The sequence below is a fragment of the Papio anubis genome, chromosome 1 (genome assembly GCF_008728515.1).
Source record: "Papio anubis isolate 15944 chromosome 1, Panubis1.0, whole genome shotgun sequence".
NCBI lineage: Eukaryota > Metazoa > Chordata > Mammalia > Primates > Cercopithecidae > Papio > Papio anubis.
The window spans coordinates 131,919,213-131,943,104 of record NC_044976.1 but is presented as its reverse complement, the minus strand read 5'-3'; the positions used below and the strand labels follow the sequence as shown (position 1 = coordinate 131,943,104).

General features: G+C 46.1%; 1 protein-coding gene across 4 annotated transcripts; it reads right to left on the bottom strand.

Moving 5' to 3' along the window:
• Nucleotides 1–1,242: 1,242 nt before the first annotated feature.
• FCGR2B (Fc fragment of IgG receptor IIb) lies at nt 1,243–16,362 on the bottom strand. Of its 4 annotated transcripts, none has more exons than XM_003892974.4 (8): nt 16,154–16,362; nt 9,220–9,240; nt 7,530–7,787; nt 5,949–6,203; nt 5,059–5,181; nt 3,842–3,898; nt 1,859–1,896; nt 1,243–1,748 (listed from the first exon to the last, which is right to left on the bottom strand). In XM_003892974.4, the coding sequence occupies exons 1-8, from the start codon at nt 16,263–16,265 to the stop codon at nt 1,671–1,673; spliced, it is 942 nt and encodes a 313-aa protein (XP_003893023.1). In that variant the 5' UTR covers nt 16,266–16,362; the 3' UTR covers nt 1,243–1,670. The 4 variants fall into 4 exon arrangements, with proteins under 4 accessions (XP_003893023.1, XP_009183840.1, XP_003893022.1 ...); XM_009185576.3 differs by having other exon boundaries at nt 7,530–7,784; XM_003892973.4 differs by lacking the exon at nt 3,842–3,898.
• Nucleotides 16,363–23,892: the final 7,530 nt, after the last annotated feature.

Sequence of the window (23,892 nt, the reverse complement as noted above, 5' to 3'; positions counted from 1 at the left end):
TGTATCTTAATTTTATAAAAAGAATATATTACTAGTGTAGTGAAATAATTTACATACAAATAAAAGGAAATAAGTTACTACTATGCAATTTGTAAATAAAGGGACATACATTGTATCTACAAAAATAGGCAAAGAATAAACTCACAGGAAACTCACAAAAGAGGAAATATAAAAGGCTAATTGTAAATTCTCTAATTTCTAAAGCATAGAGTTCGGCACAAAGTAAGCCCTTAATAATGCAGTAATTTTAATTATTATCCCTTATTACTAAAACAATAAGTGTGTATGAAATCTGATTGTGGGACCATAAAAAGTGAGTACTTTTTATCCTACCATAAAAAGTGCAACAAATGTTGCACAATGATACTGTGTTAGAGTCCTAGGAAAATGAAGCCTCTCCAAGGGCACTCTCCAAACCCTCAAGGAGACTGCCAGTCATGTTTCTAATCTGCCTGGGATGACTTCTCGGAGAAGGTCACATCCTTCTGGTAACTACATTGGGAGAATAGCGGAGCAGGACATGTCAGCAATCTCCACTGAGGGCTCATCTCAAGTTTGACTTCCTGTGAACTTGTGTTGCAAAACAGTGTTTTATTTGCCATAGGAGGAAACAGAAGAAGACATGGAAACAAGAATACAAGGTTATTGGCAGAAGAGTACAGTCATGCATTGCTGAAATATGGGGATATATTTTGAGAAATGCAGGCAATTTTGTTGTGTGAACATTATAGCAGGTGCTTATACAAACCTACATGGTGTGGCCTACTACACACCTAGGCTGTATGGCATAGCCTATTGCCCCTAGGCTACAAACCTGTACAGCATGCTACTGTACTGAATACTTTAGGCAACTGTAACACAACGGTAAGTACTCATATATCTAAACATAGGAATAGAAAAGGCGTAGTAGAAATATAGCATTATAATTTTATGGGACCACCATCATATATGCAGTTTGTTGTTGAACTAAAAATCGTTACGTGGTGCATGACTGTATTCAGTTTTAAGAAAAGGGGCACTAACTCTACATTCCAAATCCCCATCTCTCCTTTCCCCCACATCCTATCCGTTCCTGCCTTCCTAAGAGTCTCATCACTGAAGAGAAACAGACCCCACGCAATTCAATCTACACTCAAACCAATACAGCCTTGAAAAGGTAAACAGAATGTTATTTTTATAACGTTTTATCATAAAAGTAATATATGATCTTTATAGAAAAATAAAGAAAATTAAAATCATCAATAATTTTATCACCCAGAAACAATCACTTTTAATGTGCTAGTAGAGGTTAGTCTATTTTAACATTTCTGAAATCATATAGATTTACATGATTGTTCTCATGTAACCTGTAACATAAGCATTTCCCAAGTTGCTATGATCTATTAATAACAGTGGTTTGATTAATTGTATTGGCTGTGTGGATGTGGAACGAAGAGTCTTGATGTCAAGAAGGGCTGAAGCACAGAAGGTGCAGTCGGTCATTTGGGGCCATATTGTCCGTGGTTTTCAGGACAGGGAGCTTCAGAACTCAGGTAGATGACTCTGGAGGGGACCTTCTTTTTTGGAACTGCAGCATCTCCTTCTCCTCCCCAAGGGGAATTTAGGCCAGGAACTATCAGATCTTTCCTTCTCTGATTTTCTTCTCAAATCCCAAGGCAAGACAATGGAGACTAAACACGGTTTTGGTCATCAGGCTCTTCCAGAGCATCCGGATGCATGAGAAGTGAATAGGTGATTGTGTTCTCAGCCTAGAGAAAGCAGAGACCAGCAGTGAGGATCCACAGAGAGGGCCTAGGAAAGAAGGCAACAGAGAAGGCAAAAGGAGAGAAGGGAGGGGGAGATGACTGGGATTACTCACCCCAACTTTGTCAGCCTCGTCAGGATTAGTGGGATTGGCTGTGGGCAAAAAGAAGAAATATCAGCCAGAGCATTGCCGGAGAAGAGGGCCTGCCTGTGCTGATGCTGAGGCTGCAAAACCAACGCCCAAGCTAGAGCCAAAGCAAGCACTGCTGACCCTGTCTTGGATCTCTAGGCCAAGCACTGGGTAAATATGGCCTCATTGATCCACGCATGGGGTAGCCCAGCCACAGCCTTCCCCATGGGCCACGGTGAAAAAGTGAAGCAGTCACTTGAGCTGCATTCTTTTCAGGGAATTGCTGAGCTTTCCTAGAAGCAAACCAGGGAGCCTTGGGATCTGAGATATTGGGGAAGAGGTGGGGTAGGGGAAGTGTTCAGCATCAGAGTGAAGTAAAGTCCAGATTTTTGCTGGCCACAGACTTCAGGGAGAGAAGGCTGAGGGCCATTTTCACATTGTCTAAATGTAGTGCATCTTTGTTGGAACTTTGAAAAATATGGTACTCCGTGGCATTAAAAAGGAAGAGAAAGTGAGTGAGAAAGGGAGGAAGGGAGGGAGGGAAGAAGAAAGGAAGGAAGGACTTTCTCTGGTTAGTGTCTGAAACACACTGAATTCCCTCATATTTTGCTATGAACTGACTTAGCCAGTGTGAAAAGTAGCCCCAGTATCTGCAAAGTGGCATTTCTCAGGAAGTCGGGAGGCATCTGAGACAGTGCATCTAGTCTCTTCTCTCACTCCCTGAACACCAAGAGCCTTTATTGCCATGCTGTAAATTCTGCAGCAAACCACATTCTGAATTCCCATTCTAATACATTCCCCAAGAATCCCAGTAACCCAGCTTTACCTTTTGGGAAATCATCAGCCCCAGTGCCTGGCTGCAAAAATGCCTTGTGAAATGTGCTTATGCCAGTGTAGACAGAACCACACAACAAGAAGGATAATCCAGTTGCTCGGACTTTGTTTTTAACAGATCTGCTTTGGCCCTGGTGTGAACACAGGCCCCTGTCCCCACTGGGCCCGGCCAGCACAGCGGGACGAGTGATATTTTGCTCAAGCTCTCAAATCTGTTGGCTCTGCTCTGAATCATACTCCAGCCATCTGAGTTGGGGTCTTTGACAGCCTCTTTTTCCTGCCTGTTCCTATTGTCATGGAAGCCCCCAGAGAAAGCCCTGGAAGTTGCCTGGCATCCTCCTGGAAGTTCCTTTACATACTCCCACCTAGGCCAGGGTTTGAGTGGCCCCTGGCTCTCACAATGTCAGACCTAGAAGGCCTGAGAGGTCACCCCAGCCACCCACTCATTTCCTCAGTGAGCAGACTGAACCCCATCAGGGAGACTGACTGGCTCAAGGCTCCACTGTGTGATGGGGGCAGAACCAGGCCAAAATTCAATCAACCTTGAGTGCATGGCATTGGAACCAAGCTTTGCCCACAGAGTAGAGCCCACTAGTGCCCCTAGTCCCCAGGAATTTTCTCGAGCCCAAACCTCCTCTTAGCATTCCACAGACAGCTGAGCCTGGCCACTCCACCCCATCCCTCCATAGAGACAGATTCCTCAGCAAATCAAGGGGTTTCCAGGCCTCCTCCTCCTTTCCCCTTAGAATCCTGCCTCCCGCATCCGATTGGCCTCAGTCTTACAGCCCCTAGCCCGATCCTTTGCCAGCTCCGCCAAAGCTCCACGGAAAGACCAAAGTATTTCTGATTTCCAGATCTGGAAATATCCCCCGATTCCTGATCCCAGAAATTCGGACACAGCCCTCTCCTCTGTATCCGGGACTGGTGTTTTTCTTCTCATCTCCAGAGAGGTCCTCTTTAGGCCCAGGAGTTAGACTCAGAGCTGACCAAGCGATTTGAGCCCCGGCCATCCCCTCACCGCTGCTCCCTCCCTGGCTCCCAGCTGAACTCGCACAAGCCCCTTCTGGCTGGCTCCGGTCTAGCGGGCAGCCCTGGTGAGCCATCACTGAATCCCTGAGACAACCCTGTACTCACCTGGTTTCTCAGGGAGGGTCTCTCCCATTTCCCTGCACTCAGGGTTTCCTGGGAGAGCTGGGAGGGGCACACAGGAGGTTAGTAGGATTAGGGGGTGGGGCCTGAGTCCTCAGGACCAAGGACCAGGGCCAGGATTGGATGGAACCAGCTCAGGCCTTCCCTCTGGCAGATGCTTTCCGTCCTCCCACCCCCAGCTCCCCTGCTCAGGGGCTGCTCCCGCCTGGAAAAGCGCTGGTCCGGAGGCAGAGCTCAGCTCACCCATGGGGACGCCCAGGAGTGTCAGAAAGGCCACTCCATGGTATCTGAGACTTGCTCTGCCTTTTAAACACCTCTGTGTCTCAGTCTCTCTCTGTTTCTCTGTATTATCATCAGTAACTGAGGTCCTGGTTATGAACCAATTGCAAAGTGCTTTGTGAGGTGTTAGTGGGATTATTTCTCTTTCTCAGAGGCTAGTCCTCCCTCCACACCCATATGAGCCCCACCCAGCTTCAATCCCTGCCTTGGCCCGGTGCCTGGAGAGCCCTCCTTCCCTAGCTAAGCGCTGCCCTCACACACCACCTCCTCCAGAATGGCAACAGCCCTGCTTGTGTGCTGTTACCGCCTGACAGGCACTGGTGTAAGAGCGTCAGCCTGTCATCCCCATGGCAACCCTGTGAGGTGAGTCCTATTAGTGTCCCCATTTTCCACATGAGACAACTGAGGCACAGAGAGGTGGAGTGACTCACCTGGGTCATATAGCTGGTACGCTGTGGAACTAGGTTTGAACCCAGGCAGTCCGACCCCACTATGTGCACTCCATCACTGCACTACACTGCTCCCCCCGAGACCTTCTCCAACTGCCTCAGCCCTTGCTGGGCTATGGAGCCTCCTCTGTACTCCTATCCTAGGCTTTTCATGTCCCTATCATTGCTTTTATCCCATCTTATTATAATGGCCTAGCTGTACTTCTGTCTTCCTCACAATGCTGAGAACTCCCCAAGGGCAGGGACTGGACTTCATCTTGGCATCACCCACCATGTCTCACGCATTGGCTGACACAGAAGCTAGTTTGTTCAAGTCTTGTCAATGAATGATCTAATAAATGAACTAATAAATAAAATGTGGGCCTAGATCTGAATGCGTATCTAGCCCAAAGAGAGGGATTCTGGCCATGTCTGGGGTTAGGGCCTGGACCAAGTGGAAACTGATAACAAAAGGGACTGGGAGGAGCTACAAACCTGAAATCCGCTTTTTCCTGCAGTAGATCAAGGCCACTACAGTAGCAACAATGGCCGCTACAGCAATCCCAGTGACCACAGCCACAATGATCCCCATCGGTGAAGAGCTGCCCACGCTGGGCACTAGGGAAGACAGACATTAGGACAGGATGGGGGTTACTATTTGAATGACAACTTTTGTATTCTCCCTGTCCCACCTCCCACCTCCTCCAGTGCTATGTCCTAGTGCTTGTCACCCAAAGTTCTTCTGTGTCTGAGTCACTCACCAATGCAAGACTCATACATCCCCCAGCCTCACCTGCACAGGGTTTCTGTGGCTGGACTTATGCCTCCTGCCTATCCAGGTTTCTCCACCAAACTAATAAAGGCACATTGGCGAGCAGGCAGGAGCAGAGGGAAGGAATCCCCTTAGCCCTTGTGGGCAGTAGGGAGGGTGGGCCCAAAGCCTTGCATAGCTGGAGGCATCATTACTCTACGGAGCACAGCCTTGAACAGACTATGACATGCCAGGCTTTCTGGAGTGAATGGCTATAACATGAGCCATGAGAAGAAACGAGGCAAACTTCAGCTCTTAGGAATGCCCAGGAGCTTGGGGAACCTCTGCACCAACGAGGAAGCTCTGCTTCGCTGCCATCTTTAGTCTGGGGCCTGCATTTCAAAGTGGAACAAGAGCCTGACTACCTATTACCTGGGAGGTGAGGGCTCCAAGTTCTGGCCCCTACTCCTGCTCATTGGCCAATACTTAGCCAGGCCTCCACACCACTCCTCTTTGCTCCAGTGCCCAATTTTGCTGCTGTGGCCTTTCTCAGACCTCCGTGTAGGCCCATGTGACCTTAGCGCTTGTCCATCCCCTCTTCTCCCCTCCCTACATCTTGGCAGATTCCCCATACCTTGGACAGTGATGGTCACAGGTTTGGATGAGTATGGCGTGTAGCCTATGTTTCCTGTGCAGTGGTAATCACCACTGTGACTGTGGTTTGCTTGTGGGATGGAGAAGTTGGGATCCATATGGGAAAATTTCTTGGATATTCCATTCTGGAAGAATGTGACCTTGATCAGAGGCTTGTCCTTCCAGCTGTGGCACCTCAGCATGATGGTTTCTCCCTCCCGGAACTCCAGGTGAGGGGTCTGGAGCGCCAGCCACTCTGAAAGATGCAAAAAACCCCAGAGGACCCGAGAGGTCTTGGCTCAGCTCTGAGACCCAGATCTTCCTTACTGGTGGGACATGGTGTGCAGAGGGAACAGCTTAGGTCTGAAATCAGACAGTCCTGGACTCTAATGCTTGCTGTGTCATTTGTGAACTCTTGGGCAGATAATTTAAGTCTTCTGAGCCTCAGTTTCCTCATTTGTGAAAATGGGCATGATAATGTCATGTATCTACAATAGGCCCTAGCACATAGTAGGTGTTCAGGATACACTCATCTCCTCCTTCTCCCAGGAAGGCAGCTGCAGCCTTTTCCTGCCCGACAGGCCTCTGTAGGAAGAACACAAGAGACCCTAAGATGCGATCTCTTCCATGTCGGGGAGGGAAGGAGGAATCCAGTCTGACCGAGGAGTCTGCATGTGAGAAGGATACATGCCTGTGTGGACAGCAGAAAGTCATGAATGTGCAACAAATGTTACCTGATGAATGCTACTTGACAAATTTACTTGGAGAATGTTAATAAGTGTGGAGCTTCTTTCCAGCAGGGTCTAAAGGCAGCAATGTCGCCAGTGGGTCATTCGTTTGCTGTGTACTTTTGAGGAAAATTTGCTATTCAGGTGAAGGGAGAGGATCAAGTGAAAAGCAACAAGGACAATGTTCATCACAATCTCATTGTAACTTTGCTTTACAGAGAGCCACCTTTCAATGGGAGCTTTGTAAGCTCATCAACCTCTCCAGCAAAATATTTACTAAGCTCTGCCCAGTTTCAGATGCTGGAAATACAAAGATGGGTAAGACACGACTTTCATCTCAGGTTTCCCACAGGCTGGTGGAAGAGAAAGACAGAGAAGGGCACCTAGCACTGTGAGAACGTGGAGAAGGGGCATGGAGGGTGGGATGGGGGCAGGGAAACACTGATTCCCACCAGAAGCCTTTGAGGGAGGCATTAGTGCCCCATGGAGCAGGTGAGGAAATGGAAACTCAAGGGTTAAATGAATTAATCATGTTTGTACAGTGAGTCATTTCCAGGGCTAGGATTCAGTTGTGGTCTGTTTGTGCTTTTCAATTCTGCCATTAAAATGGAAATGGGTTTTATGCAGTCGGGATTTCCTTCTGCTTCTCTCACACTTGGCTGCCTGTTTGTGGCCTCGTAACCTTCTGTTCAATCAGGACTGAGGCAAAAACAACCATTGATATATGCTGAGGCAACTCACACTGATGCTTCCCAGTAAGCAGGCCACCCCCCTTTCCTGCAAACCTCTGCCTGAAAGCAGATTTCAACCGTCCTGGGTCTCCCAGGTCCACCCCGGGGCCTTCCTCCACTGACCAGAAAGCACAGTCAGATGAACAGGGTCGCTGAGGCTGGTCCGGCCAGTCTGGCACCTGTACTCCCCGCTATCATTGTTGTTGGCCTTGAACCTGTAGCTGGGCTGCGTGTGGGTGGGGATGAGATTCCCATTGTGGAACCACTGAGTGGAGTCGCTGTCAGGGCTGTGAGCCCCCCCGCACGTCAGAGTCACAGAGTCCTCCCGGAGCACGTTGATCCACGGGGGCTCGAGTTTCAGCACAGCCTTCGGGGGAGCTGCTGAGGGGCAGAGAGAGGAGGTAGCGTGAGGAAGAGGAAGCCCAAGAGCTTGAGCAGGCCCTGAATCTCAGACACAGAAGCACCTGTGGGCCTACTGGGGGCACCAAAAGCTGAGCCAGGCCCAGAATGGTTCTGCAACTGAAGGCAGTTGCTTTTGCTCATACATCCCACCACAAGGGCCCCAGGGAGTCCAGGGATTCAGACAGGGCAAAAGAGAAGAGGGAGGGAGCGGGCAAGAGAAACACCCTAGAAATACATATACTTCACCAAGAGATAATCCTCACCAATTCCTTCTCTCTCTCCCCACCAACCTCTCCCCACCACCACAGACACACAGACACCCCATACATACATACTCTTTTGAGACTAACTTTTCTCCCCAATAAACAAAGGTGTTTGGACACTGGTGGATAAATTTTCTCTGGGGCTGACTGAAGGTAAGTGGGGGCTCTGGTGGAGATGGCAGGCATGGGAGTCGGATATCAGGTTTCCGTTCTGACCTAATGTCCTTCTGTGTACTTTTTTTTTTTTTTTTTTTTTTTTTTTGAGACTGAGTCTGGCTCTGTCGCCCAGGCTGGAGTGCAGTGGCCGAATCTCAGCTCACTGCAAGCTCCGCCTCCCGGGTTCACGCCATTCTCCTGCCTCAGCCTCCGGAGTAGCTGGGACCACAGGCGCCCGCCACCTCGCCCGGCTAGTTTTTTTGTATTTTTTAGTAGAGACAGGGTTTCACCATGTTAGCCAGGATGGTCTCGATCTCCTGACCTTGTGATCCGCCCGTCTCAGCCTCCCAAAGTGCTGGGATTACAGGCTTGAGCCACCGCGCCCGGCTCCTTCTGTGTACTTTTAAAAATGATGTCAAGATGGCCCGTCCTCACACCCAAGCATAGATGAGCCTCTCTGGCCTTAGACGGATAAAGAGAGAGGGAGAAAACCTGGAGGGTCAGTCCTGGGGCGGCAGAGGCTGAGTGGCACAAACACAGAGGTGCTCAGGAAAGTGTAGCCAGAGGTATACAGAGGCGGCTCTCTGAAGCTCTCAGAAACATGCACAGTCAAGGATTTAGCAACACAGGGGGACAACATATGCCGGCCATGTGATTTTGCATGTGCCTGAATTTTATTTGGAGAGAGGAAGCTCTTGGTTTTATTTGGACAGCAGAAGGCAGTTGAGAGCGAGGTCAGAGTTCTCATTTTCTGTGACAGCTCCCCCATTTGAACACCATGGCTGCCCACAACTTGCCTCCATGGAAGGAGGAAAAGGAAGGAGGAGAGCAGAAGAGGGAGCAGGGGATCCTTCGGGAGCAATTACCCTTTCCTGGCCCTGACTTGGTACTGGGCTCAGTTGCTGGTACATTTAGAGCACCTCCAGACAGGGCACTGGGAGGAGAGGAAAAGGGGACCTGGAGGAAGGAAAGGCTGTGGGTGGAGTACTTACCAGGTGTCCCAGCAACAGGAGCTGTAAGACAGAAAGCAAAGATCAGCCCACAGTGGAGTGTCTGAACGAACACCTGCCCTCTTTGGCCCAGAGACTGCCCAGGCCCAGAACGCCCTTCATCTACAGCACAGCCCTCATGATCATATTCCCTGGGACTGCCTGGATGAGCTGCACTTTCGAAAGGACTGAGAACTCCTTCCCAGTAACATACAAAAATGAAATAAAATTATATAACACCCTCTTCCACCTGTTTTGTGACATTTGCCTTTGGCTTCCCCTCTTGACTGATTAAAATAAATATGCCTCTGGAAAGAGGTCTCTGTTGGGCTTTACATATGATTTATGCATCAGTATAAATAATTTTGCCAGAGTTTATCCTGAGAGCAAGATTTGTTCTTTTGTTGGAGTGGGGTAGAAATTGCACAGGTAATCCACGATCACTACAGAAAAATAGAAAATACACAGAAGCAAAGTATTATCACCTTGGCATACATCCTGTTGGATTTTTTTCTGTGATCACACACACACACACACATGCTGTTCACATACAGACATACATAAGTGTAAATGAGGATATCCTCTAAAAACTGTTCTTTAACCTGAGTTTTCACTGAGCAATGCAAGTTCTAGTAGATTAATCTGTTTCTATGTTGTCATTTTATTTTATTTTACTTTTGGGGGGGACAGGGTCTCACTCTGTCACCCAGGCTGGAATGAAAGGACGCGATCTTGGCTCACTGCAACCTCCGCCTCCCAGGTTCAAGTGATTCACCTGCATCAGCCTTCCAAGGACTAGGATTACAGGTCTGAGTCACCATACCCAGCTAAGTTTTGTATTTTTAGAAGAGAAGGGGTTTCATCATGTTGGCCAGGCTGGTCTTGAACTCCTGACCTGAAGTGATCTACCTGCCTCGGTCTCCCAAAATTCTGGGATTACAGATGTGAGCCACCACGTGCACCCATGTTGTCATTTTAAAAGGCTACACTATATTCTACTATTTTGCTGTCCTGTGATTTATTTAACAACTCTATTGCTTGGCATTTAGGTCTTCCAGGTTTTTGCTATTAGAAATATCTCTTAAAAGGAGAAAGAGACTGCAAAAGAACACCAGATCTCTGACTTCATGCAGGGGTAGGGGGATGCCACTGGGTTAAGAAAAGAGCTTCCATAGGGGAGGCAGTGTGGGCTAGGGTGGGTAAAGATTTGTGGGTGCTATTATTGGGTAAAGAAGCAAAGCTGGGTCCTTAGGTGAATCAGAGCTGTCTGTGTGTGTGTGTGTGTGTGTGTGTGTCCATCTGTCCATGGGTGAGGGTCTTCTCTTGTATCTGGGCTGAGAGAAAGTCAAGAAGCTTCCAAGCGCGTGTATATTTTCAGGGACAAAAGTATGGAAGGAAATGGAAGCAGAACCAAGGGGCGAAAAGGAGGCAATGTGGAGAAAGCATTGGCTTCAAAGTTTGGAGAACTGGATTCTGGTCCCAATGCTCCAATACCTCGAAATATACACTTGGACCAATCACTTCCTTCCTTTGCAATACAACATTAATCAACAAACCTGCATTGGTTTCCCACTGCCCTGCAATGCATGCTGAGTTCTACTAAGGGAAAAGAATGTAAGTCCCTACTTCCACTGAGGGCAAGAATCTAACGGTGAAGATAAGCGCATGTGTAATCTGATGTAAAAGAGATGCCATTAGAGGAATATGGATAAAATGCTATGGAGGTTCAGAGAAAGAAAAGATCCCAGGGCTCTGTGTTTGGGAGGGTTTGGGGTTCAAAAGGAGGAGAATTCCATGGAGAAGATGGGACCTTCCAGGTTCGTCAAGGACCTTCCAGGACTGATAGGATTTTGGTTGAGAAGAAAGAGGTATTCCATGGGAAGGAGCAGCAGGTACTTGGCAACATTCCCAGCAAGTTGCAGCCCAACTTCTACTTGATTTCTGGTCTCTCCTCAAGTACTTCCAATAATGAGGGACAAAGCAGGAAAGCAAGGTAGAAGTCATACTCTGGAGGGCTCCTAGTGCCAGGTGGTGTGACAGTGGGGGAAGGCACATACTGAGTTTAAATGCTGACTCCACTACTGCTACGTGACCTTTCACAAATTACTTAACTTTTCTCTGCCTCAGTTTCCTTGCTTGCAAATGAAGATAATGACAGCAGTATCTACCTCATAGGGTTGTTGTAAGGATTCAATGAGATAATCCAGAGAAGGCATTTAGTGTGCTACATGACACATGGTGAATTTCAAATAAATTTAAGTTAATTTTTTATAAGCTCACTCCTTGGTTCAGTATACAGTGGGAAGTTACTCAGAATTTTCTAATTGGGGCTGAAAGTGCAGTGTCAAATAGATTGGAACAGGGGGAATGCCAAATAGATTAATTAAGAAAGAAAGTAATTGTGATGGAAGAATGAGGTCAGAGAAAAAGAAAAAAAAAAAAAGAGATGACTGCAGTGATCCAGAATATGTGGATAACCCATCAAACTCCTGGCCTCTTCACTCCCTGAACTGCTCATCATCAGTAAACTTTCTTTCTTTGGAGATGAACTTTATCTGCTCAAGTACAGCCCCCAGAATAATCTTTGACCTTGTCAAGAACCCCAAAGCATCCATCTTACCACTGTCTATCCTTGAGCACATGTTTGCCTTCACCTCCCACCCACCCCCATCTAGCTTGAATTCAATGAGGCATCACTATAATTACCTCCTTGCAAATCCCCTTAACTTCGGTTGCCTTTCTCTATCTTTACCAAACGCACCTGTATTCTCCATGCCTTTACTTGCTCAATTGCGTGTTACTGAAATTACCACACAAGAAGGCAAACTGTTGATGCAGTAAATGTGTGATCACCGCATTCAATAGGACACTGAACTGCCACTGTGGACTTTCCTCCAAGACATTTGCTCTGCTACTCTGAGTAGTGACATTCATCTTTTCCTCATTCCCCAAACTTTCTCATCCCACCCTCTGCCTTCAGTCCCCTCTCATTTTTAGCTGATGCCTTCCCTCATATTTCACAGAGAAAAAAAAGAGGTTACACAGAAAATCTCACATCGTCTCCCGACTAAATCTACCAGTCTATCTGCATCTCCTCCTGTCTTCTCCTTCCTTGCATTTCATTGGAGAAAGTGTCTCTCCTCCTGTCTATGGTCAGTCTCAAGCAAGTACTCTGATCCCATTCCCTTTAATCCTCTCAAGGATTTCCCTTTCTGTTATTCACTTTCTCTTCTGCATCACCAGTTTCTCCCTCTTAGCTGGATCTTCCCATCAATGGTGAATTTATTTCAGTATCTTCCACTAAAAATAAAAAACAAAAAAACAAAAAAAACTTTTCCTTGACACCATATATAATTCCAGCTCCTGCCCCATTTCACTTGGTTTGTTGTTGTTGTTGTTGGTTGTTTGTTTGTTTTTGTTTTTGACAGAGTCTCACTCTGTCACCCAGGCTGGAATACAGCGGCACCATCTCAGCTTACTGCAACCTCCGCCTCCCAGATTCAAGCAATCCTCTTGCCTCAGCTTCCCGAGCAGCTGGAATTACAGGTATGCTCCACCATGCCTGGCTAATTTTTGTATTTTTAGTAGAGATGGTGTTTCACCATGTTGGACAAGCTGGTCTTGAACTCCTAACCTTAAGTGATCCACCCACCTCGGCCTCTCCAAGTGTTGGGATTACAGGCGTGAGCCACCACGCCTGGTCTCTCTTGTCCCTTTCACAACTAAATTTCTCCATTGTTTTTCTTACACAGGCTGTCCTCATTTCTTCTTCCATTCACTGTCTAATTCTCTGCAATTTGGACTTGGCCCTCAGCAGTCCACTAAAACTTTTCTTGGCAAAATCACCAATGGCTTCGTGTTGTCATATCAAGTGGACACATTCTGTTTCTCTCCGTCTTCGTCATGTCAATATCTATCTTCACTATCCACCCAGCTACATAGGCCAGAAACCTGCAAGCCATCTTTTAACCTCTCTGTCTCCCAAAATCCAGCCCCTTCCATACCAGGAAGTCTTGCTGATCCTGCTTCCAACTTAGATCTCGAACCCACTAACTTCTCTTCACCCCCATTATAGCCACTACTCAGTTTAGGTCACCATCAGCTTTTTCCCATATCTTAATTTGTCCCCTCACTTCTTATGGTCCCTCTACAATCCATTTTCAACAAAGAAGCTAGTTCCTTAAAAAAGAAAAAAAAAAAAAAAAGAAATCAGATGATGTCACTCTCCTGCTTACAAGCCTTCAGTTGCCTTTCTTTGGTCTTAAAATAAAGTGGAAATGGCCTACAAGCCCTACTCAGTTTGGTCCGTGCTTACTTCTCCAGCCTCAGCTCAGAACCCTCTTCCCCTACTCATCGAGTTTCATTAACACTTGCCTTCCTGGCATTCTTCAAATTTGGGGGTTTTCTGTATGCCAATCCCTCTACCCTGAAATGCGTCCTCGATCACCAAATGGCTAAATCCCTACCATGTTGAGTCTCAGCTTACATGTCACTTCCTCAGAAAACTCTTTACATAACATCCTGTTTAAAGTAGGCTGCTCTCTTGTCTTCCCCACAACTAATCTTATCACAATACCCTATTTACATCTTCATAGTCCTTTTCCATTTGTACTTATGCCTTCTTGGTTGTTTACTTTTCATTTATATCCCTCAGTGGGATAAAAATTCAAAGAGAGCAGTAGCCATATTAATTTTATGTGCCATTGCTCTGGAAATCATTCACTGGTTGGATCTAGGTAGGAGATAAGAGAGCCCAAAGTTGTATTGACAACAGGAGGTGAAGAAGAGGAAACAGATGCAGAAAGAATTTAAGTGGCAGAGAGAAGTTGGCATTTAATAGACTGTGGGGGTGATTTAAGTTGGATAACTAGGAAAAGGGTGGCTGTGCTTACACAAATACAAATGTTAGCAGGAGAAGAACATTTGTAAGGAGGAGATGATAAGTTGGATTTTGAATATGCTTTGTTTTTGAGCTGGCAAATCGTTTTAGACGTGTCCAACCAGCAGTGGAAATGTAAAATTATACCTGACAGAAGCAAGCAAGAGAAATAGGTTTAGGAGTTATTGACATAGAAGTGGTAGCTAAAAACCTCAGTATGTAGGATTGGCAAGGGGGACGGTGTAGTGGGAGAGAGGGTGAAAAAAGAAGAGGAAGAAGAGGGAGAGAAACAAATAAAAAGATGAAGAAAGGAGAGAGACGTCACTAATTATTTATCCATTCCACAGTTAATAAATAGTAGTAAATACCAAACATGCTCCCACCCAGTGTACTTGTTGCTTCACAGTAAGTTCATTGACCTCGTATTTCCGGTCAGGAAAGCTGTCAGTCATGCTCACTGATAAGTCTCCAAGTCCTAGAACAGTGCCTGCACATAGAATTTGGAGAATCAGCAGGAGCAAAGGTGGTAAAAACAGAAAGTGCAGTGTACATATTGCCTGGCTGTAGAAGAAGATCCATTTGGGGTGCAATGGGGAACACGGTTAGCAGGGCAGAATTAGAGTTTTTGCAGTAGGCAATGGAGTAGCACAGAAGGCATTTATGAAATGCACTGACACAGCCATAGCTGGACCTGAAGATGCCACGGCCTTGGTGTGCAGCATGGATGTACGGGAGGGGAGACAGGAGCAATCAAGACCCCATCAGTGGGTGCTATAAAAATTGAGTTATCAAGTGATGAAGACCTAAATGTGGAAGCCCCAGTAAGAGTGGAAAAAAGTAGGGTAAATCCTTGATGATTTACCAAAAGGCAAACGGGAGAAAATACCAAAGATCTTTCCCAGGAATCTTGCCCAGGTGACTGGCACATTGGTAGCACTAGGAGCAGAGATAAAGAAGCACATCACCTCTCTAGGCCTGAGCTTCCCCACATGACAAATGAAGTAGTTCACCTTACTTTCTCTTCGAATTTAATCCATGCATCCCATTCATGGAGGAATACTTTCTCTTCCTTACCTCTTTCTCCTGTAGCCCAGTATCATCCTGCATTGACAACCAAGAGCTGAGGGTCCCCAGAGCTGATCAGATTTCACTAGCAGCCACAGCACACAACTTGGATGAGTGGCAGTATGCTTTCCTCTAGAATGTGAGGGTGGAAGCCCCAGGAATTGAGATTGGAGAGATAGTCCTGGCAGTAGGTCTCCCCTACTTGGCCTCCCCTAGGCTTTTCAAACCACCCAGCATGATCAGCCCCTGTCCCCTGTCCAACAGCTGAGAACATAGTCTAAAAACAGCCTTCCATTTTGGCCTAAGACCCTGGCTTTCTTGCTGATCAGATCAAGTACCTCCCCATCATGGTCTGTGTGGTAAAAAGAAGCATGCATGATTTCTCTGGTTCCCACAACACATCACTCCAGACTTACCCAGGTGTGTGTATTCTCAGAGCCCCTGTTCTCTGGATAACCTAGATCTCCCCGTGCTTCTGCCCAGGGGAATATTTTTACACATGAAGATGATAGGCTTCTGCTGCATGAAGTGGTTTCACGGGCACGGAGAATGGCCACTGCCACCTCCTCCCAAAAATGCATCTTATAACTTCCTCCCTACCCCTTATCCAAGGCAGCACTGGCCCTCCTGACTAAGATGTGGTCTTTTGTGAAACATAAATTTCAAAGAAGGCAAACACTCTGGCCATTCATTTGCCATTCAAATATAGGTTACTAGACTTTTCTCACAGCGGGTTCTGATGTGGGAAGTGACAGAACATCAAGAGTCTGGGTGTTCAGTGAGATTGGGTGAAAGACACAGAAAAAACCCTGAACTCTGCCACACTGGATGACTTTCCAAAGCCAGCAGAGTCGTCAGGGTTTCATCTTCACCAGCCTGCCTTCCCTCCCCTGGGTGTCCTGACGGGCTTCCCATGCCACCCCTCATCCTTGCCCAGGCTTATCCCCAACCGAGTTTCCTGTTCTTCTCTCCCTCCCGGGGGCCCTGACTCACCCAGGAATAGCACAGCTGTCCACAGAAGCATGTGGCCCCAAGGCTGGGAGGACTTGCAGTCAGCCCAGTCACTCTCAGTAGCAAGGACAGGTAAGAAGGACAGGATTCCCATCACTCCCTGGAGCGAGCTGGTGCCCAGAGTACAGCAGTCACAGCCTTCTCTCCAAGTTTGGCGGATTCTACCCCAGAGGGCAAACAAATTCTGGAGACTGAAAGAGGAAGTGAAAAAGAAATGTTCTGTTTTATCATAGGCTCCTCCCTTTCCACCCTCTTTCCTCTCAGTTGTTCCCTCCTAGAAGATTCAGAGCTTCCCAGATAAATCTGGCGTAGCCCATATTCAAATTCACAGAAATTTTAGAAACTATGGAAACAACTCCCTTCTTCTCCCTCTGAGGCCACAGCTGGCTTGGGCCTCTGGGAGAAAGAGGGAAATGGTCACCAAAACTCAGCTCAGAACCTCCTGTTGCAGTCTCTATCCTCCTGAGAAAGGGCGATGGATGACAGCATGCACCAGCAATCTAGTACTTCTACTTCCACTTGGAGACCCAGGCACTGGAATCTGGACTCCTCCTGAAATTGAGCATGGGGGCTCCAGGCCACCTACCATCATTTAATTTTCTCTATTGTCATAATCCCAGACTCACTTTTGAGTTATGGAACAAGGACAAGGAGGTATGTCAGGATGGCAATAGAATGACCACGCTCATCCTCATTATTCCCCTGCCCGTATTCATTCTTTTTCTGATTCATTCTTCCATTTAATGAATATCCCAATAAATATCTATTGAGTGCCAATCTGTGCCCTGGTTTTGTATCTTGGTCATTTTTGCCACCCTCATTTCCATCCCTGTTCTCACTGCAATGGCATGGTGAAAGAGCATGGGCTTTGAAGCTGTGTTAGGTTTAGGTTTGAATGCCAGGTGGCTTCTCAGAGTGTCAGGTTCCAGATCTGTAAAAGTGAAGATTATTGTGCCTACCATTTAAGCACAGTTTCTCAGCCTCAGCACTATGGACATTTTGGGCCAAACTATTCTTGCTGTGAGGACCTTCCCTGAACATTGTAGGATGTTCCGCAGCACCCCTGGGCTCTACCTGTTAGATGCCAGTGGCACCCCCAGTTGTGAAAACAAAAATGCCCCCAGATATTGGCAAGTGTTCTCTAGGGGATGAATTGCCTCTAGCTGAGAACCACAGTACTACAGGTTTTGGGAAAGTAAAAGAGAATATGAGGGTTAGCAAAGTGCTTGGTACATCACGGGTGTCCGGTGAATGCTAGTTCCCTTTTCTTGCATTCTGTCATCATCCGCATTACCATTTGTTCACCCTCAACATCTCCAGAACACAAGTTTCTCCGGAATCTCTCCTGGGGCCCCTTTCTGGGGACTCTTTCCGAAATGCCCTCTCAGGAAGCAAGCTGTAATACTTTAATACTTAAGGAAATGACACTGTAAAACCTTGTTATCACATTCTGTGGTCTTCAGAAACCTTCAACAGCCCCACCCACTCTGACACATGTTTTTACTACTGCCCCGATTCTACCCCCAAATCCATCTCCAGCTCTTATCTAATTTTTAGGTTAAAAATTATTTTTTTTAACTGGTGATGAGATAACAATGAGCTGGCATCAATACTTTATAAATATCATTAGAAACAAAGGCACACAATATACAGGTAACACACTAAGAAACCAAAATGAATAGTTACTATGTAAGCATATGAATTCTTACTGTAAAACAAAGGGTATCTGAGACAGGTCGCAATTAATTTAGAAGTTTATTTTGCCAAGTTTAAGGACATGCCCAGAAGAAAAAAACACGGAATCACAAGAAACAGTATGTGGTCTGTGACTTTCTCCAAAGATGAATTTGAGGGTTTCAATATTTAGAAGAAAAGCAGATTGGAGGGGAAAGAGGAAGAGTATGATAATCCACATGTTGTAAGGGAAAAGGAGCAGGTAGGGGAATAGTCAATTAAGTATTGTCTTGCTCTCAGTAAATCGGCACTTTATGTAAGATAATGTAGAAATAGAATAACCTGTGGAGTTTTTTTTCTTTCTTTCTTTCTTTCTTTTGAGCCAGTCTTACTCTGTCGCCCAGGAGGGAGTGCAGAGGTGTGACGTCAGTTCACAGCAACCTCCGCCTCAAGCGATTCTCCTGCCTCCTCCTCCCAAGTAGCTGGAATTACAAGCATCTGCCACCACGCCCTGCTAATTTGTTTTTCTTTTGTATTTTTAGTGGAGCTGAGGTCTTGCCATGTTGGACAGGCTGGTCTTGAACTCCTGACCTCAAGTCATCCACTCACCTTGGCCTCCCAAAGCACTGGGATTACGGGTATGAGCCACCACACCTGGCCACCTGTGGAGATTTTTAATCTTTTATCTGTAGCTATCTGCTTAGGATCGAAAGGAAAGTCAGTTTCTTGTATGACTCAGTTTTCAGTTTAATTTTTTTTTTCTTTTGGCATAGTGAATTGGAGTCCTGAGTTTTTATTTTCCTTTCACATTATTACTACGGAGGAGGCGCTAGACTCACATTATTTCTAATTTTCAACAACCCCAGAAGATAAATATTATCATCCTCATTTGCACATGAAGAACTTAACTTCAGAGAAGTTAAAACGATTTGTCCAAAGCTACATGGTTAATAAGTGGTGGAGTCAGAATACGAAACCAAGTCTGTCTGACACTAAAGACTTAGGTTTTCTACAATACCAAAGGGAGCTTCACAGTGTGCAGGCAGCACCTTCATGCCTTGTATGAGTTATCACTACACAGAACTAATGAGTGGCTCTCAGGCCTAGCAATAGCCAGGTAGGGCCAGTTGCCCCTGGCTGTAAGAAGCCTCATTTGTTTACAACTTTACTTGTGTGGTTTTCTCTGTGCCACAGTTTAAAAATGATCAGGAAGTCCTACACAGTGCACATGCTACTTCCCTGAATTGTCTCGGGATCCAAATACCACTACTAGACATTTTACTGAGACAAAAGAACCAGACAATATCTTTTTGATGACTTATTAAAGGAGATAGACACAGAGTTAGGTAGGGCATTTCCAAGGACACTAAATCAAAACAGAAATGAGTTTCTTTTTCTCATCACAGCTGGGAAAGGGAAAGCACAAAATACAAGGAGATATTTCTAAAACAAAATGGTTATGAATAGAGGGGCACACTATCTATTAAAACTGAAATATGCCAGTCAGAAAGGAAAATTTTTGGGCGGGGCCCAGTGGCTCATACCTGTAATCCCAGCACTGTGGGAGGCCTAGGTGGGCAGATCACTTGAAGTCAGGAGTTTAAGAGTAGCCTGGCCAATATTGTGAAACCCTGTCTCTATAAAAAACAAAAATTACCTGGGCATGGTGGCGCATGCCTTTAGTCCCAGCTAATTGGGAGGCTGAGGCACAAGAATTACTTGAACCCGGGAGGCAGAAGTCGCAGTGAGCTGAGATCATGTAACTGCACTCCAGCCTGGACAACAGAGCAAGACTTTTCTCTAAGGAAAAAAAGAAAGGAGAATTCTTTGAAAGGGATGATTTGATATAAAATGTGTATTCTGGTAATGGGAAAAGTATGAATAACTCAAAAATCATGATAATCATAATGAAGATGCTTGGAGACAGACCCAGATCAAGAGCCTCATTGATAAGAGTCTCTTATCAGCTGTGCAATCTTGGATATATTATTTATCTTTTTTTTTTTTTTCAGAGTCTTGCTCTGTCACCCAGGATGGAGTGCAGTGGCATGATCTCAGCTCACTGCAACCTCCGCCTCCTAGGTTCAAGCGATTCTTCAGCCTCTGTCTCCCAAGTAGCTGGGATTACAGGCACGCACCACCACGCCCGGCTACTTTTGTATTTTTAGTAGAGATGGGGTTTCACCATGTTGGCCAGGCTGGCCTTGAACTCCTGACCTCAGTAATCCACCCGCCTCGGCCTCCCAGAGTGCTAGGATTACAGGTGTGAGCCACTGCGCCTGGCCTATTCATCCTTTTTAAGCTCTGTTGTCTCATCTGTGAAATAGAGATTACATTAGTACTCACCGTATAATGTTGTGAAGATTAAATGAGAAAATCCATAAATAATGCTAAACATAGAACCTGCCATATAAATTTAGTCTTTATCATTATTATCATTAAAAGTCTGGAAGAGCCGGGCGCGGTGGCTCAAGCCTGTAATCCCAGCACTTTGGGAGGCTGAGACGGGCGGATCACGAGGTCAGGAGATCGAGACCATCCTGGCTAACCTGGTGAAACCCCGTCTCTACTAAAAAATACAAAAAAAACCCTAGCCGGGCGAGGTGGCGGGTGCCGGTAGTCCCAGCTACTCGGGAGGCTGAGGCAGGAGAATGGCGTGAACCCGGGAGGCGGAGCTTGCAGTGAGCCGAGATCTGGCCACTGCACTCCAGCCTGGGCGGCAGAGCGAGACTCTGTCTCAAAAAAAAAAAAAAGAAAAAAAAGAAAAAAAAAAAAAAGTCTGGAAGAGTCTAGTCTCTGCTTCAAGTTGGGACTAGTGTTTATAGACCCACTTTGGGAAGGCAGATAAATGCTATAAATTCAAACCGTTCCAATTTTACATACTCTCAGATTCCAGCCGCTTGATTCAGAATGTACTCCTTTCTTTTTGTTTTGCTTGGTTGAATTTTGTTTCTCTTCCTCTTGATATCCTGACCACAGGCTCAGTGAATCCCTGTGGTTGTTTTTATCAACCCTCTCTACAGTTTCCTCCTTATAGCCACTTCCCCACAAGCTGAGACAGCCAGGCACTACAATCAGCTGCCAACCCCAAAGGAGGGGGAAACCTGGCAGAGAATGCAACCACCAGGAAAACAAACAGAAAGAATGATTGACTGATGGAGGCTCTGGTTGGAGAGGCCTCAGCCGGGTCTAAGCATCAGCCACACCTCCTCAGGGAATTCAGGTCTTTGTGTTAAAGCATCATCATCTCTAACAACCCGTTAGAAATGCAAATACCCCGCTGAGGGTGTTAGCTCACGCCTGTAATCCCAGCACTTTGCGAGGCCGAGGGGGGTGGATCACTTCAGCCAGGGAGGAGGGAGAGAGTAACCTTTCTGAGTTTTATGGCTTGTTTTGGGGAAGAGGGATTTTGGTTTCTGACTTGCTTCAGGGGAGAAGGAAGGGTAAAAGACAGGAGGGCAAGAGAATGTCAGCGAGACCTTGCTTCTGAGGCCTTCCAATCTCCTTTACTTCAAAGCACTCAGCAGGCCAAAGTGCCATACGCTGGGGTATTGTTTCTGTGCCCCAATTGGCGACACTGGGTAAAATTGGAAATGACTCAATGCTTATCATCATTAGGAACACGGTGATTAGAACCAGGAAGAACTTGTAAACAGCATCCAATTATTGGTGAGAGAACAGACAAATAGATTAATGGAACAGAATAGAGAGCCCCCAGATAGGCTCACATGAATATAGTCAACTCATCTTTGACAAAGAAGCAAATGCAAAGCAACAGAGAAAAGTCATTAAAGACCCTCATTTCAGAGGAGTACTTCCCCACACCCAGGAGGAAGGAATGGTACACAGGCCAAGAAGAATCTGAACACACAGGCCTTGCTAAGTTTTCCCCATCAGTCTGTTAGCATCAGACTATACCCTTTGTCCAATCACATTTCTACAGGGCTAGGCATTCCTCATTGAACCTAAGCATAAAAACAGAGTCTTCCCTGAGTCTTTGGGTCTTCATTTCAGAAGGCTCCTGCATCATGTAAAATTTTGATAAAATAAAATAAAATTTTGATAAACGTTTATCTTCCTAACTCATCTTTTGTTATAGGACTGTCAGCTATGAGCCTCATGATGGGCGAGGAAAGTTATCACAACTTTCCACCTCTATGAAGCTCCAGATTCTACTCTGTCTTCAATGATGATTTTCAGTATGAGGGTGCCCAGTCTGCTACAACCTGTCAGGGACAGAAGAGAGTTGAGATCTTAGGTAACACCTGGGCAGGCTCCTCTCTGGGACAACACACAGAAGGGTGAGGACAAAGAGATAGCTTACTGTGAGCGCCACCCTAAAAAGGTGCTAGCCAGGAAGGAAGACATATGCCATCATGCCATCCCCTGGAGAGAAAGCAGAAGGGTTGAGAACCAGAGATGTCCATTAATCATGTATCCAAAGCAGAAGGACTGATGTGTGAGGAGGAGTCAGAAGCAGATGGGAGGGTGCTGGGTCCAGGGCCAGTTTGAAACAAATCTTGTCAGCCAGGCGTGATGGCTCATGCCTGTTATCCCAACACTTTGGGAGGCTGAGGCAGCCAGATCACTTGAAGTCAGGAGTTCGAGACCAGCCTGACCAGCATGGTAAAACTCCATCTCTACTAAAAAGATAAAAATTAGCCAGCTGTGGTGTCGCACACTCGTAATCCCAGCTACTTGGGAGGCTGAGGCAGGAGAATTGCTTGAACTGAGGAGGTGGAGGTTGCTGTGAGCCAAGATCATGCCACTGCACTCCAGCCTGGGTGGCAGAGCAAGACTTTGTCTCAAAAAAAGAAAAAGAAAAAGAAAAAAGAAACAAATCTTGCCACCATCAAGTTCCCATCATCCATTTCTCCTTGTGCATTTATTGGCAGACTGATAAGGCAGGACAGATCCTAAAAGTGATTGGAATGTAAATAAAGGAGATCTCTGCCTCTACTAAATATATATATAATAAAAGTTAAAAGGAGATCTCCTCTGACCAAGGTATTTGAGTAAAGTTGCAAATACGAAGGTAAGTATTGCTGCTGGTTGAGTAGTCTTATGGAAAAGGCCTTCAATCGGGTCTCGGTTTATTGTTCTAGAAACGGGGAAAAGTATTTTGTACAAGAGGACAGTGGAAGTTCCTGCTCAGCACCTGTTCTTTCCTGTGACCTCCAGTCTCAGTAGAGGCCCTAGGAGAAGAGTTTACTCTGACCGGAGCAGAAGGGCAGGCTGCAGTTAACTTGCGCCCTGGAAGAATTATAGAAGTAAAATGAGGTCTTCAGGAATCACTGGAGGGAAATGATACTGAGAGTGACAATAGAAACAAATTCTGAGCAGGAAAGCAATAACTCATGGGGATCAACTAGTGACTGATTTACTCAATCCATATCTAGTGCTCTAACCCGATGTTGACTCTGCTAGGTAAGAAAGATGGGGTGGGGATGGATGGGAGGAAAAGATGAAGAAATGAGAAGAACAGTGGTCTCTGTCCTGAGGAACCCTCATTACAATGGGAAAGACAGGATACATGCAGGAGACAGATATGAAAACAATACTAACCTATCCTGTGCTTTACCTGAATTAGAGCAGAAAGGAGTAGAATTAAAAATTGAGGCTGGGCACGATGCCTCACGCCTGTAATCCCAGCACTTTGGGAGGCCGAGGCAGGTGGATCACCTCAGGTCAGGAGTTCGAGACTAGCCTGGCCAACATGATGAAACCCCATCTCTACTAAAAATACAAAAAATTAGCCGGGCGTTGTGGCACGTGCCTGTAATCCCAGCTACTCGGAAGGCTGAGACAGGAGAATTGCTTGAACCCAGGAAGCGGAGGTTGTAGTGAGCCAAGATCACACCACTGCACTCCCGCCTGGGCAACAAAGTGAGTGACTCAGTCTCAAAATAAATAAATAAATAAAAATTGAGGAAAAGTGTGAGTGTTAGAAGAAATAATTGATTATAGAGCCAAAATATCTAATCAGAAAGATTGTGATTTCAGACATATCTGCATACTCTCTCTTCCTTACCTCTTCCTCCTGTAGC

Bases quoted from the DNA above. Each gene is read 5' to 3' on its own strand.
- FCGR2B (XM_003892974.4), bottom strand. From the start codon at position 16,265: ATGGGAATCCTGTCCTTCTTACCTGTCCTTGCTACTGAGAGTGACTGG. The intron at 5,182-5,948 runs GTATGGGGAATC...TGTCTTCCCTAG, and splicing joins TGTGACCATCACTGTCCAAG to TGCCCAGCGTGGGCAGCTCT. The intron at 3,899-5,058 runs GTTTGTAGCTCC...TGCCCCTCCCAG, and splicing joins CAGGAAAAAGCGGATTTCAG to CTCTCCCAGGAAACCCTGAG.